This window comes from Apteryx mantelli, chromosome 2, assembly GCF_036417845.1.
Source record: "Apteryx mantelli isolate bAptMan1 chromosome 2, bAptMan1.hap1, whole genome shotgun sequence".
NCBI lineage: Eukaryota > Metazoa > Chordata > Aves > Apterygiformes > Apterygidae > Apteryx > Apteryx mantelli.
The window spans coordinates 67307419-67321371 of NC_089979.1; the positions used below are offsets into that span (position 1 = coordinate 67307419).

The 13953-nt window shown below is 40.6% G+C and overlaps 1 protein-coding gene across 2 annotated transcripts in view; it reads right to left on the reverse strand.

Moving 5' to 3' along the window:
• Nucleotides 1-13953, reverse strand: part of SLC22A23 (solute carrier family 22 member 23) — a 122718-nt gene that overhangs the window by 14052 nt on the left and 94713 nt on the right. Inside the window, exons 6-8 of one of the 2 annotated variants that reach the window (XM_067290794.1) lie at nt 9947-10036; nt 4320-4422; nt 949-1181 (exon numbers count right to left, since the gene is read on the reverse strand). In XM_067290794.1, coding sequence (XP_067146895.1) covers nt 949-1181; nt 4320-4422; nt 9947-10036 — 426 coding nt within the window. The remainder of the gene's footprint in view (nt 1-948; nt 1182-4319; nt 4423-9946; nt 10037-13953) is intronic. The other variant, XM_013939490.2, reaches the window with a different exon arrangement.

Sequence of the window (13953 nt, forward strand, 5' to 3'; positions counted from 1 at the left end):
GTCCATGCTACCTGCATATTACCTGCAAGCAGCAAGATGCTCAGAGCAGGCCCAGGGCATACACTTATTGTTTTAACTGGGAGCTTCTGCTTGTTTTAGAGGCCATTTAAGAAGTGGACTCAAATGGGAAGGTTTTTCCTTCCCAACCTCTACCCAGCTCTCTTCCCATAGGCTATTTCATGGAAATTAAATTTAAAGTGTTTAAAAAAAAAAAAAGTGGCAAAACTAGAAGCAGAACCAACATTCAACAGCCTCACTGCAGGGACTCATCTGGAACTGAATGCCAATCTATTAATAAATCTAAGACCACAAGAAGACAACAATTAATAAATCTAAGACAACCAGAATTTGGAAATTCAAATTCTTCAAATTAGTTCAGCTTCCTAAACTAAACAGGTGTACTGCATGTCAAATCTGAGAAAGATGAAGGAACTATTAATGTTTCCTGGTCCCTTATTTTCAGTTTTCTTCATGATCTCTTGAGGAAGGGGGAATCAATTGGAGCTGCATGCCATTTCCATGGATTCTCTGAATACGTTAAAGTTGATTCTTTTGTTGCATAAGAAAAAAGGGGGGTGGCAGGGAATTTCCAGCCAAGATTTTACTCTCTTTTGACAGTGGATCATTAACTCTGACAGAGCTTTTCTGTGGGGATAAATCCCTGTACTTGTACAGTGCAATGAAAGATTTAAAGGGAGACTTGTGTGGGGACCTCATGGTATTGTACCATAGCTGATAAAGGGGGTGACAAGTGCACTCTGACTGACATTCCTGCAGTCGTCTTCAACAGGATTGCGTGTACATGTGTCGGTGTTTTTCCCATGCAGCTAATTTACTGATGGACTGTTCTGCCATAGACTTTTGTGACCATTTCCCCCCACATATCAAGCGGGACTAGACAAACTCAAGGCCTCGTGTGGTTCTGAAAAAGCTTTTTTTTCCACTTACAGTTGAGAAGGCCGAGCTGCAGAAGCGATGCCAGAGCTGTAAGAATCATGAAAAGCAGGAGTCCTCCTCTTCTCCCCAGAAACCCAACCACTGGGCACATGGCCAGGCAGGATGCCAGAGCAATCCCCGCCATGGTATAGTAGTCCGCATAGAAGTTGGGGGTAATCGTCATCTTTGCTTCATGCCCCATCATACTTTTTGCAAAACAGTGGTGTATGCCATAACCAGTCAGCCTAGGGGAAACAGAAAAGGGCACCAGGAAATCATTGCTGAAAAGGGGGGCAAGTGAAACATAACAAGGGAAAACATAAGACACATTTAATGCAGGAACCATCCCTTCTGCTGTAGAAATACCACACACAGTGCAAAAGGACACTCACCTCAACTTAGACTTCTGGTGCTACAATAAAAATAAGCAATGACTAAAAGAAACAAAGCAACCCCCCCCTTTTCAGCCAGGGACTTGCAGTCTGCTGGCTTCATTCTTACAGTTGTTGCTCAAGATGAGGGTGTCTGCAGCTTTGTAAGGATCCTTAATGTGTGATTGCTTTTCCCAACTGATTTTAGAACAAGCCTCTTCTATGTCTAAAAGGGAATTTCTTTATTCCCAATACATCTACTGATTGCAATAGAACCAGAGCTGCTATTACAAAGCAATCTGTGTACTTGGACAGCAAAACACCAGCACAACACAAATACATCTTTCAGGAAGGCCATCCTGCCCTTGGCATTCGATCATACTAAAGATTGCGTCTCACTTTCCAAGTTAGCCTGTTACAAATGAAAACCCATTAAAAATAAGCATTTGAAGTGACACCTCACACTGCAATGATTATTACCATTTTGAAACAATAAACCCTAATTCAATCTACATGTTTACACCATGCTTCATAGCAACAACTTTCCTCTTCTTTTAAAAATTTCCTCTCAATTCCAGTGATCCAATACCTTGCCACTCTATTTCACTCCTCTTTCTCCTGCTCTTCCTTCCTCCCCTCCAAAAAGAAAAAAAAAAAAAAAGAGAGAGAGGAAAAAAAAGGAGGACTGGAGTTGCAGCATTCAGATGAGAAGCCCCAGGATCATGCCTGACATGCTGCAAAACTGCACTGCACCTGCATAGCTGATATGAGACTTTAACGCTCCCAACACTGCCCCCAACATGGCACAAGCACCCCTGCCAGGAAGGGCCTCCTGCCTGTAGCATTTAGACCTGAAAAACCTGCCGCAAGCTAATGTGACGAACTAATTGTGCCTCATGGAGCTGCAGGTGCAGATGCAGGCCTCCAAAAATAAATGGCAGGTATGTTACACTGATGCACCTCTATCTTCCTGAATATCAGGAATTTGAAGCACCATCAGTGTAAACTGGATATTAATATAAGCATGGAAAAAGTTGGGGGAATTCACAGTTGCTGAGTGCATGACAGCCCAGTGCCTGGGGAATTCCACTTGTGATCTTGTGAATCAATGCTATAATTCAAAAACAACACCCTCCCCCAACAACTAACACCCCTCCCTACACCCACACACAAAAAAAATCAGCACAACTGTTTGTTCTTAAACAAAACCATCATTTGCTTTGGATATCTAGATAATAACCGACTACTCCTATAAGTGAGATATTAATTAGTAAAATGCCATATTTAACAATATAATAACATATCTCTTTCACTTCTGTGCATGCAAACACACTTGCTGAAGTTGCTATTTAGGGCCATGTCCTATAAACTGAATTCATGTATCATCTGCACTCTGCTCTCCAGCCTGCTTCCCCAGGAGTTACTCTGTTGTCTTAACTTGCTAAGCAGCTCAGAAAAGCTGCTTTTAAAACTAAATACATTCATCTCCTCTAATGCCTCATCATTCCATGTGAAAGGTCCCTGTTCCTTCCTCATGTTACTAAAATTTAGCATAGTCCAATGCAGCAGGAATAACAGAATTAAAATGAAATAGGTTTTTCCACCCCCTAAAAACAGACTTGTAAGCTATTTCCTCAAACACACATCTGCTTCATGTTCTGTTTGGATAGCAAACAGTTTCCATGTACTATTGGCAGAAGTTATTCTTTGGACTGTCTAGTTCTGATTTAGGGAATTTCCAAAAGTGTGTAATTAAAAAGGGAGAAGGGGAGAATTCCCCAAATAAACATCGTTCATAAATACAGTTAACACTAGCTACTAAATCTACGAGCTCAACCTAAGAGCAACACAGTGTTTCAGAACATACTAAGTTACCTCATGATAGATGGAAAAGAGGAACACAAAGTCATAAAAGCAGGGGTTGTTCTGCAATGGATATGCTGAAGACAGATCTGAAGTCAATGTGCCTCTCAGGGAGTATCCACCCAGCACAAGGGTAGTCTTCTCTGGATTATGACTGATCTATATGCCTGTTTCCAGGAATGAAGGCTGTAGACTAGGGCCCTAAATGTGGTGAAGAGAAAGCCACAACACAAGAGCTACACACTTTTTATTAAAGAGTGCGTAGGATTCATTTCTGTGCTTACATCCAATGGGGGAATTCCCAGTCTTCTCTCCCATTTCCCATTTGAAAAATCACAAAAGCAATTCAAATAGGCATTTTATGTGATGAGAAAATCAGAAATTTCACTCCCCTCCTGGAAGCTGGGATCAGATAGAGGCTAAATGTGAAGCTGATCCATTTCTTTTTTTAACCCTGTGCTCAGTTTTGGACAGAAGGTCTCAAGAGTCCGGAACCTGCAAAACCCTTAAGCAGATGCCTGCTTTTGCATGCATAAGCATGTCCAAGCTGAAACTTTAGGACACATGTATCACATTGCTCTGTGTGAGACAGTACATTCTCCTTGTGTGCCCTGTACATGTTTGGGGAGAGCTGAAGTCCTTCATAACCTGTTTTTGAGGACACGTCAAGGATAGCTGTTACACAAGGGAACAGGTTTTTATTTACTAGAAGGCAACATTTTTCTCTGCAATGTGGCTGTATCAGAGGTAAACAAGTGGGACTTGTGCTCCTGTATCATTAATGACTTTGAAAATCCCACCCAGGATGCCAGCAGCAGATGTATGTGTGAGCACGTAGCACCACATGGCAATGCGAGATCTGCTACGTCACATAGCAATGCACTTGCAGCACTATGACACCTGAGCAGACACGTGGTGCTGCTGCTCCACCTCCTGAAATGGCCAATGACTTCCTTCAGGTTTGCCCCAAAAAAAAAAAAATATATATATATATATATCTGCACAGCTGTTGCTTTTCCAAGATCATTTATCAGAGACACTGGTTAAAGGAACCACACTAGGAAACAGAAGAGCTCCCCCATCATATCCTACCACTGCTTTCGGTTCACCAACCACAAAAATATTCAAAGAGAAGCATGTCAGACTTACGAGTTCACACACAATACCACAATGTTTTTCCACAGGTTCCTGGTTCCCACCACTTTAACAATGCAGACCTTCTTCGGTCTCCTGGTGAGCTCCTTTTCCAGCTCTGAAACAAACCAAACCAAACCAAAGTTATTCTTTCACAGGGGGAAAAGGAGGGAGAAACTTAGTCTGTGAACTATAGATATTCTTAGGGATGTTCTGGAGGGAAGGACACGATACATTACACTAACAGGAGCTAGAAAAATGCTAAACAGCCTGCTTAAAATCCATCCCAGATTTCCCTCTTCTTCCAGGCTTCCCACAGCAATAACTTTCTCAGAGCTAGAGAACTACCCAATAATTCCTTCAGATCCCAGATCTTCTCCCAGTTTAAAGCATTTTATATAAAACAGAGGCACTATGGAATTTGGCAAGTACGATACAAAATTTTCTGAAAAACATCAGGACTTCTGCTAAGTTTTAAACCCTCATAAGCAGCATTGAGCTTGTGTGGGATCCCTCTCAAACAGGGTCTTTAGATCTGTTACAAGACCTGTAGCATTTCTGCAATACACATCTGAAAAACCATGGAAAGGATTGGAGCTGAAACCCATTTTGTGTGGGAATCTTTCAAGCTTTGTTAAAAAAAAAAAAAGTTTCAGAAAGAAGTGGTTAGAACATTATGTCAGCTCATCCTCTTCCCTCCCGCATTTCCAATATTAAAAAATCATTTTGATGGATGCCCTAACCAGAAGACATTATCTTAAAGAGAGATTACTGGGGGTCATCAGCAGCGATTTCTCTGCATTTCAGAACTAAAGCCTTATATCCTCAAACTGCTGGGCAGCTGTAAGCTAACTTCTCTTTGCAATATTAAAGCAACAGTATGTAAGAAGTTGCATCTCTAAAGAAACACCACAAAAGCGATGCATTGCAAGAGTACTAACTTTCGGAACTGCTTTTTGGGGGCAAAGCCTTGTACTGCTGCTCTCTAGCCTGACAGCTTTTAAGGCTGTAACATGGCCCTGTTCCGGACCCTGTATCCATTCTCTTCATGCATATGCAATTAGCCTGCCTGTCCTTAGTTGCCCTGGCCTGCCCTAGCCTCTGCTTTACCCCACTAAATCAGTAATCTCTTAAAGAGATGCAAGACAGGAGAAAAATGAAAGCAAGCCACAGGGGGAAAAAAAATGAAGTAAATTGACCCTAATTTAGGAGCAAAACAAAAGACAGGTTTGCCTGCTTTTATTTGAAAATCGTATCATAAAAATAATAAATCAAAGAAACACTATTTAGATGCAAATAGCTGCGTTATTCACTGCTCACAGGTCACTTTTGATCTTCTATCCAGAACTACATGGAATGCTTTTTTAAGAAAAAAAATGAAGGACAATTTACATTAATGATTCTATTTAAGCAGCACATTGCTACTTCTCTTGTTATCTGAAAATGTCCATTCTCCCAGAATCTATGCAGCACAAGGCCCACAAAAGCATAAAAATAGAAATGGAGTAGAGAGGAAACTGGTCAATTAATATTTGCACTACAAGTGCAATCAGCAGGTCCAGCACTAGATTGGGGCTGTATTAAAAAAAAAAAAAGGCAATAAAAAAAGATGGTACCTAATCTCAAGGAGCAAGGTCAGAATGATTTTTGTAGCAAGATTCTGGAAAGGAGTAAGCGGGAACAAAATAATTCAGAACAACTGAAGTAGTAAGATAAGACATTGTTGTAAAGTCGATAATTGAGCTCAAGCCAAATCTTTTACAGTGGAAAAACTCAAACTAAGTAGTAGAAAAAGTACACAATTTTGAAAAAGCTTAACAGAAAACAACAGTTTACTACTTCAGCCTGGGGGAAACAATGAAAATCAACACCCAAACAAGTTATTTTGTGCAGATTTCACATGGACATAAGGGTTCACTCTCAAACTGTCTAAGGATGTCCAGATCTGGACTTTCAATGTAAAAGATCTCTTCTGTCAGCACAAGACTGTCCCCAAAGCCATATTCTTAGGGCTTTCTCAGTTTGGATTTTTGTGATTCTCAAGGTCTTTTTCACTTATTTCTTTGGAGAGAGGAAGTAGATTTTATTGTCATTATGTACTTTATTGAGCCAGAACTTAATAAAATGAAATGAAGAGAAGCAACAGTTAACTTACACTTCTCTTAGGAGCTAAACATTATTCTATTCTCCACTCCTGCTTTTTTCATATGTCAGCTATTGGTACAATCCATATGTTTGTTTATTGTCACACATCCTTCTCATGTGCACTCAGGCTCCCTTTCAATATTTCCTATAAATCACTCCTTCCAAAATAATTTATGTTACTGTTTTTCACTGAACTGCTGTTCTACTCTCATGTAACAGGTAACTTATGAGCTACGTGAATTGGCAAATACATCCTCTGATTCAGCAGCGGCATGGATTATGCACGTGAGGGGAATTTTACTTCTTCTCTACCCCCTCTCCCACAGCCTTCTCCCTGCAATAGATCCTTGCCTCTGCTCTGATTCGGGTTACACTCCATGAATCCCTGTATTGTGATAGGAAAATGTCCCAAAATAGATCCTAGATGTAGTTGCATTACAATGATATAAAACAAGGATAATATATTTGTACAAACAGCCTCAAGTTTTAGACCAAAAAATGCAAATAGCACCTGACTCTCTACTTAAAGCCTTCTGGCTCTACCAGTCATCTTTTTTCCCCCTCTTGGATATGTTAAAACACCAAATCTATGCACAAGTCACCTGCTTCAGATGAATGACTCTCCCCAAGTCTCCAACATCATCTATCTTTCTGATGACTTTCCCCATCCTTCATTTCCATATCTACCAGTCAGATGTTCTCCAAAAAAGAACCATAAAATCAATCATCGGTAATCAAAATATCATTTATATAGCAACAAATAAGCTATATGACTTGCACAAGACAGTACTGGCTCTCACTTAAGTTGCCTGCTGTCTTTGGAGGTAGTCTGCTTTGCACAAAAGGACCTGGTCCAATTGCCTGTAATGGGATGTCAGGAGAGAGACAGCCCAGCTCATGGGGCAGGTAGTTCTCAGGCTATCTGAACTTGATAGGTCAATGTTAAGATCTTAAAAGAAAAATCAAGCCAGTGCCTATTAAAATCACACAGAACCAAACCATTTTTCAGTCAGTTATTGGAATAACACCAGGAAGATTTCCCCCTCACCCTCAATTTGTTCTTTGATTCTGCACTGAACTCACCAGTTCTGAAGGAATTTGCATTAAACAGTTCAATTCTGACTGATTTACCAGAATAGCGAGTGCGGAAAATAGGAAATATTTTTATCCATTTACTCAGAGGCCCATTATGAGTTTTCCCATACCCCAGGGCCCACACACACTCTAAGCTTCCCATTCAGGGGCTCAGTATGAAAACTGTCAGCAAGCTAACTCTTTATATCTCAGTGGAAATTAAAACTATTCATTGGGAAACTTTAAAAGTCTCATGGGGATGGGAGCTTCCAACTCTCAATGCTGCTGCATTCTTGTGGGCTTCTCTGTGTTTCAGGACCATGGCTTTCAAAATCATAAAATAACTTAAAGCCTTCAAACGAAGACACCCATCTCTGCATTACTTGACAAAGACAAAATAGACAAAGCTCAAATCAAGCCGCCAAAAAAGGATGTCCAAAATGACAAGTGTCCTGCGGTGATGGACTTCTGCTGGATTTTTCTGGCTGCTAAATGTTACTGTCAGTAGCTCTTTGAACATGAAAAGAGCCATGGAAGCACAGCACAGAGGCTCAATCAATCCTCAGAGCATGACATCTCTGCAGCAGGAGGTAGATAGGACTGAAATGTAGAGAGTTGAAGCAACCTACTCACAGCCACACTGAGTTACTGGTACCCAGGGTTATTTATACCTTCCAGGATTTCTGTCTCCATGAACTCCCTTTGTGCTCATTTTATTGCAGAGGAGTAGCAGCCTCATATATTGTATTTCTGAAAAGCTTAAAGTTAAAGGAATACTGAAGGCTATCAAGTCACATACAGAAATCATGAGGCGGGTAAGGAGCTTATTGATGGGTAGACAGCAATAAGGGATAGAAAAATGGAAATCACAACAGGATGGCAGGAGGTTACTGGTGGGGTGACTTGTCTCATTCTCAGAAAAAAAAACAACAACAACCTTGTTTAATAATTTCACTAAGGAGGTAGGGACAAAGCTTACGAATGTGCCACTGAAGTCTGCTGATGAAAAAGTGAGGCACTGCCAGCAATACAGCAGAGAAAAGGGACATCAGAGAAAACTGAGTGAGCTTGAGACCGGGAGTGGCAAAAACGAGTTGAAAACGCAAAATACAATGTAAGGTACTCAGGGACTAATGACAAATGCTTCTGCTGGAAAATAAGTTTTTAATAAATACTGTGGTGAACCTGGTTGTATACTACTTGATCACAAATTACTCCAAGGCACCACTCTGATATGCCCATGAGGTATTTCCAATTCAGGCAATGAAATATTGGTGCTCTTTTACAATTCCGGTCATCCACATTTGAGAAGCTAAAGCCTCGGCAAGCCAGTTTATAAAAGGAGAGGAGACACAGGAGAACTCCAGCACACCAAGACTGCTGCCTACTAATACATCAAGGGAAAAGAGAACAGGATATTTAAAATAAGGATACTCATGGAATAGGAGCAAATAGGAAAAAAGAACCCAGACAGCTGTAACAAATTTGAGCTGAATGTTAACATGTACTCCACTATAAGAGCAATTTGGATTCTGAAACAGCTTTCCAACGGAAGCATGGAACAAAAATGCTGACAGTGATTAAGATGAAGTTCAGTTCATGAAAGCAACTATATAACTTGGTGACTGTAATAGCAGAGGACTGACTGCAATAATTTGTTTCGATCCTATGTTTCTAATTACACTCGAAGAATAAAGGAAATGTCAGACATAAGGTTGCCATTGCAATAGTCAGTTGTGCATATGCATTATGATACAGCATTTAATTAGATGATCACACACTAGTTTTTCCCCACAGAATGCTCAATGCAGTCAGCAAATGGGCAGCTATTAATGATGTCTCTTTACCTTCCCCATTTAGCATGTGGCCTTATTATCCAAACCTCACAGTGAATACAAAATCACAGGTTTCCTCACAGACATTTCTAAAGTGCTGTCAGAATATTCATGTACTTCATAAATATCAATGAAAGCAACTTCACCACTTTCTTGTAAGAGCAAAGGCAAAAATTATTCCTATTTTGTATACTGGGAGATAAAATAAAGAGGAATTATGTCCAGAACAAGAAAATCATCCAGTGATTTTGGGAGTATAGCTTGAGAAATGCAGGCCCTGAGTTGCCCAGAATCTTTGGCATATAACACCTGCAGAAATTACTATTTACACCCATGGCAGGTGTCAATATAAATGCCCAACCGTTCTGCAAATCAAGCCCCAGAATTATATGCTTGAGACAGATATGGAAGAAATTGTGATTAGCGACCACACTGAAACAGTCTGGGTTCAGGGAATTTTCCATCATCACATGAGAACACCCCTGGCAGACACGGGGAAAGAGTTCAGCTCTTCAGGAGGTACTCAGCTTCATTTCTCCAAGACTGTCCTCTTTCTTTCTGCAACCCTGTGCCTCCTTCGCTACACACCTTCCAAATTCTGCAACAAATGAGGAACAGACAACAGCTTCATTCCCACAGCATCGTCCATCCTATGCACTGATTCGTCCATCCTATGCCCTGTGGAAAAAATAGGTCGTAATCATGTTATTAAAGGCTGTATCATCATGCCTTCATTTCAGGAGGCCAAGCAAAGGTTGCCCAGGGAACCTGACTTCAAAAATGCTTGACTTGTCAGTGTTTACATTCCTCTAATGTTATCAACATTCAAAAAACAAAGAATGCCTCTAATGGCATTGTGTGGAACCATATCGGAGGTTTCAGATACCTAGAGGTACATTGGTGCTGTCTACTACTGGAGCTATAAAGGAAACCACAGCAGATACAGCAAGCGAATTAGGCAGTACAGTGAGATAAGGCACATATTTTGTGAGTGGATTTCACAGTAGAAGAATGCAAAGATTGAATTCTTGGGCTTGATAGCTTGCTCTGGATGAGATGGAAACTAATGGTCATGGTCCCACTGGCCTCCCTGCTCTAGTTCTTCTCTCCTCTTTCCTTCCTCTACAACCATTAATTCCCCCCCAGTCCTTTGCCATCTTTGCCCTGCTAAGTACCCTCCAAGTATCTTTTATTTCTGTGTTCCCACTACTCTCCTCTGTATTTCTTCTCTTCTCCATTACCTGTCCCTCCTACTGCTCTCCATCTCATGTTGGTTCCTAGGGCTTCTTCTCTTCTTGCCTCACATCTGCATCCAAACTAATCCATCCTTTCCCCTCTTTGTGCACATGGGCCACAAGAGTGCCATAAACACAAGGGCGAGCTGCCAGCCCTCTAGACTCAGTTCCTGCCATGTAAAATCAGCTCCTCCAGGAGAAAAGTAGTAACATAGACAAAGACCCACTGTGCCAGAGAAACACAAAGAAGTTGTGACTGAATGGAGTGCAGCCAGCGATAAGTCTGTAGAGGACTGAATTGCTGAGAAAGAGTCATTCAAGCTTAAATACAGGCTGACACCCTTTTTCTTTCTTTTTTCTTTTTATAAAAAGATGCTTATAACATATTTGGCTTTTCCCAGTGGCATCGAAAGGCAAACACTCAGTAGAGACATCCCTTCTACCCTGCTGCTTCCAAATCCTGCAATTGTCAGAGGTCATTACCATCCTCCCTGGGACAGTCAGCTCATGCATGGGCTCTTCTCTCATTTCTGCAAATCTAGTTAGCACAAGAGGACTTAAACTGATCAGTTTTATTCTGCACTCATTATTTACTGTGTACCTCACGTCCTGAAGGAATCACACAAACTCTAACATTTCCCATTCCTGGACAAAGAGGAACTGTCAGGAGAAACACAGACCACCTGTAAGCTGATGTAATGTACAGGTGTGCAACTTAAATCACTGCCCATTGGCTGTTACTCTCTTTGAGATAGAAATCTCCATCCCTTCCATCTCCAATCTCCACACACAGTCCTTTGCCTTAAAGACTCACAGGTTGCATTTAAGCAGCAGCTTGAACTGTTTGAACTGAATTTCTGGCACTTACCCGACTACCCTCTGGGAGTAGCGTGAGATATTTAGGTTTGGCACAATTAAACAACTCAGAAACAGATCTGATAAAGGGACATAATCAACAAGTTTGTATCTAGTAGCATCACATGCAGTTACCTATATTATGCGGCAAGGGAACTTGCTTTCCTTCTCTAGCTAATACACCTGACTCGACATCCATCCCATTCTTTGTATTTAAAACAGTAGCATAGGTGTAGCTGTGATGGCCTAAGGATATTAGCAAAGGTTTGTAGGTTTGAGAGAGTTAATCTATCCTACTAGTGAAAAAGAGACTGACTGTCAGACATAATGTCTCTTCCCCCTTCCCTTTGTACTCTATCTAATCAGAAAAAGCATGCAACTATGCTGTATCCAGCCCTTGTGGTTATGAAAAATAAAAATATACAGCAAAATAAAATTGGAATCTAGTTTATGTATAAAAAAATAAAAATCATGGCAGTATATGGCTCAGTAGCAAAAAAAAAAAAAAAAAAAAGAGAGAGAACAGGAATTATTTTTTTCTGTTAAAGGAAAAGCCCCAGCTTTCCGCACTGCAGTCAACACACAAGCATGCACACACACACACACAGTTTGTCAGCACTGCACCCCATCTTCCTCTCCAGAACGTATTCTACACTTTTAAGTTTTTGTGTCTACTTGGATGCTTGATCTTTGTGGCCACTTTTGTCTTTATATGAATATTACTTCTCTACACCGTAGAGTATTTTTGTGACTCCTCCATTGACTGGCTGCATCTTAGAAATGACTGTCTGCATCCTGTATGCTAACAGGAGTGTTCCAGTTTGTGTTTTCCTCTACAGGGAAGGAAAAATATGGCATTGTTATTCAATCTGGTCAGGCAATTATTCTTCTGCTAAGGAATGTCTGAAATGTCCCTCATCATAAACAAATACAATGAAAACCACACAAAGGAGGGTTTCCGTGGAAGCATCAAGTCTGACATTCTGATAATTACTGATAGGACTTTCCAAGTTGCACATTGCAAAATGCACCCAAATACAGTGATGGAATGGAGATTAGCTTGCAGCAGTCAACCTATTCCAGCCAAAAAAACAAGCCCTTGGCCCCACAGGGAGAAAAAAAATGTATTCTATCAACATCACAACAGCCATTTAACCTACTACACACTCCTTTAAAATGGTGTGAGGACAATTGGTGCTTTGGAATTTCCAAATCCTCTAAACACTCTTTTCTCCTGTTCTTCAATTCAATCTCTCTTCTGTACATTTCCTAAGATGTATTTGGCTCAGGTAAAAATGACTGCTTTGTAGTCGCATTGAAATGTATATTTGTTTCTTGCTTTACAGGGGGACAGGGAAGGTATGGGGAAGTTTTTGAAGAAACTGACAGTGAAAAACCTGTATTGAGTTAATATCAAAATAATTCATTTTCTTATGACTAAAGCTGACTTTTTGGGGTAAAATTTTGAAATTATTTGTCAACAAAACTTAACAAGCCTGTTTTATAAATGAGACTTTGATAAGCAGTTGGATAAAAATCAGTATCTTGATGCAAAAATGAATTGAAACTTATTTCTGAAAGAGGGTGAAATGTTGAGCCAAGTGGTGAAAGTTTTGGGATCCAAAACACTAGAGATGATTTAAGCAGGTCTAATTAGTACATGCTTAAATTTCCTAAGTGTGAACGAAAAATTGGCTGCACAAAAGCAAAAAACTCTTCATGAAGGCAAACTTCCCAGCAAAAATCAAAAGTGTATCCATCATTTAGAAATAAACCTGCTCAAAAACTGCTGAGAGGACAACTCTCCTTTTGTTTTGCATCTAACAGCAAACACTGCATTACACCCCTGGGTCAGGTTATTGTGAAGATAAGGCCACTGTTAATTTACGTCACTCTCAACTATCAAGATCCCTTGTCTCACTTTAATTTGTGTCTGGTGCAACAGCACTCCTATACTATCTCGTTGGCTAAGCACAGCCCATCAACTGCCCATGCTGATTTTCTCCAGACACAGAGGTTATCACAACTGTTTGCCCTTTCGACTGCAACTGGACCCCTGTCAAGACATTTGTTCTCTCCAGAGACATCTCTTAGAAGAGCACTGCCAAGCTGCTCTCATCCAATGGACTGATTCAAAAACATCAGATAATTTTCCTTTCTTTTTTTCCCCCAACATGTGGGTGATTTCTCTATGGAGCAAACAGGCTTTACAGAAGGCTGATGGCAGTTTCAGCTATGGACGGAATAACCAAAGGGACCAGGAGAAGCTCTCAGCAGGCAGTGGGAGCGGTGTGGCTGTTTAGAAGGGAGAATAAACCTGTTCTTTGCTTGGACTGCAATTCAAAAATGCTTTTTCTTCAATCCCGGAAGTACTTCACCCACTTGAATCCTAGTTCTTTTTATTATGGAACTTTTATCAGCTGCCAAAAAAGGGCATATATGCAACTACTGTAACTCCTATAACGATCTGTTATCTAGGATATACTAATTTGACTGATACATACA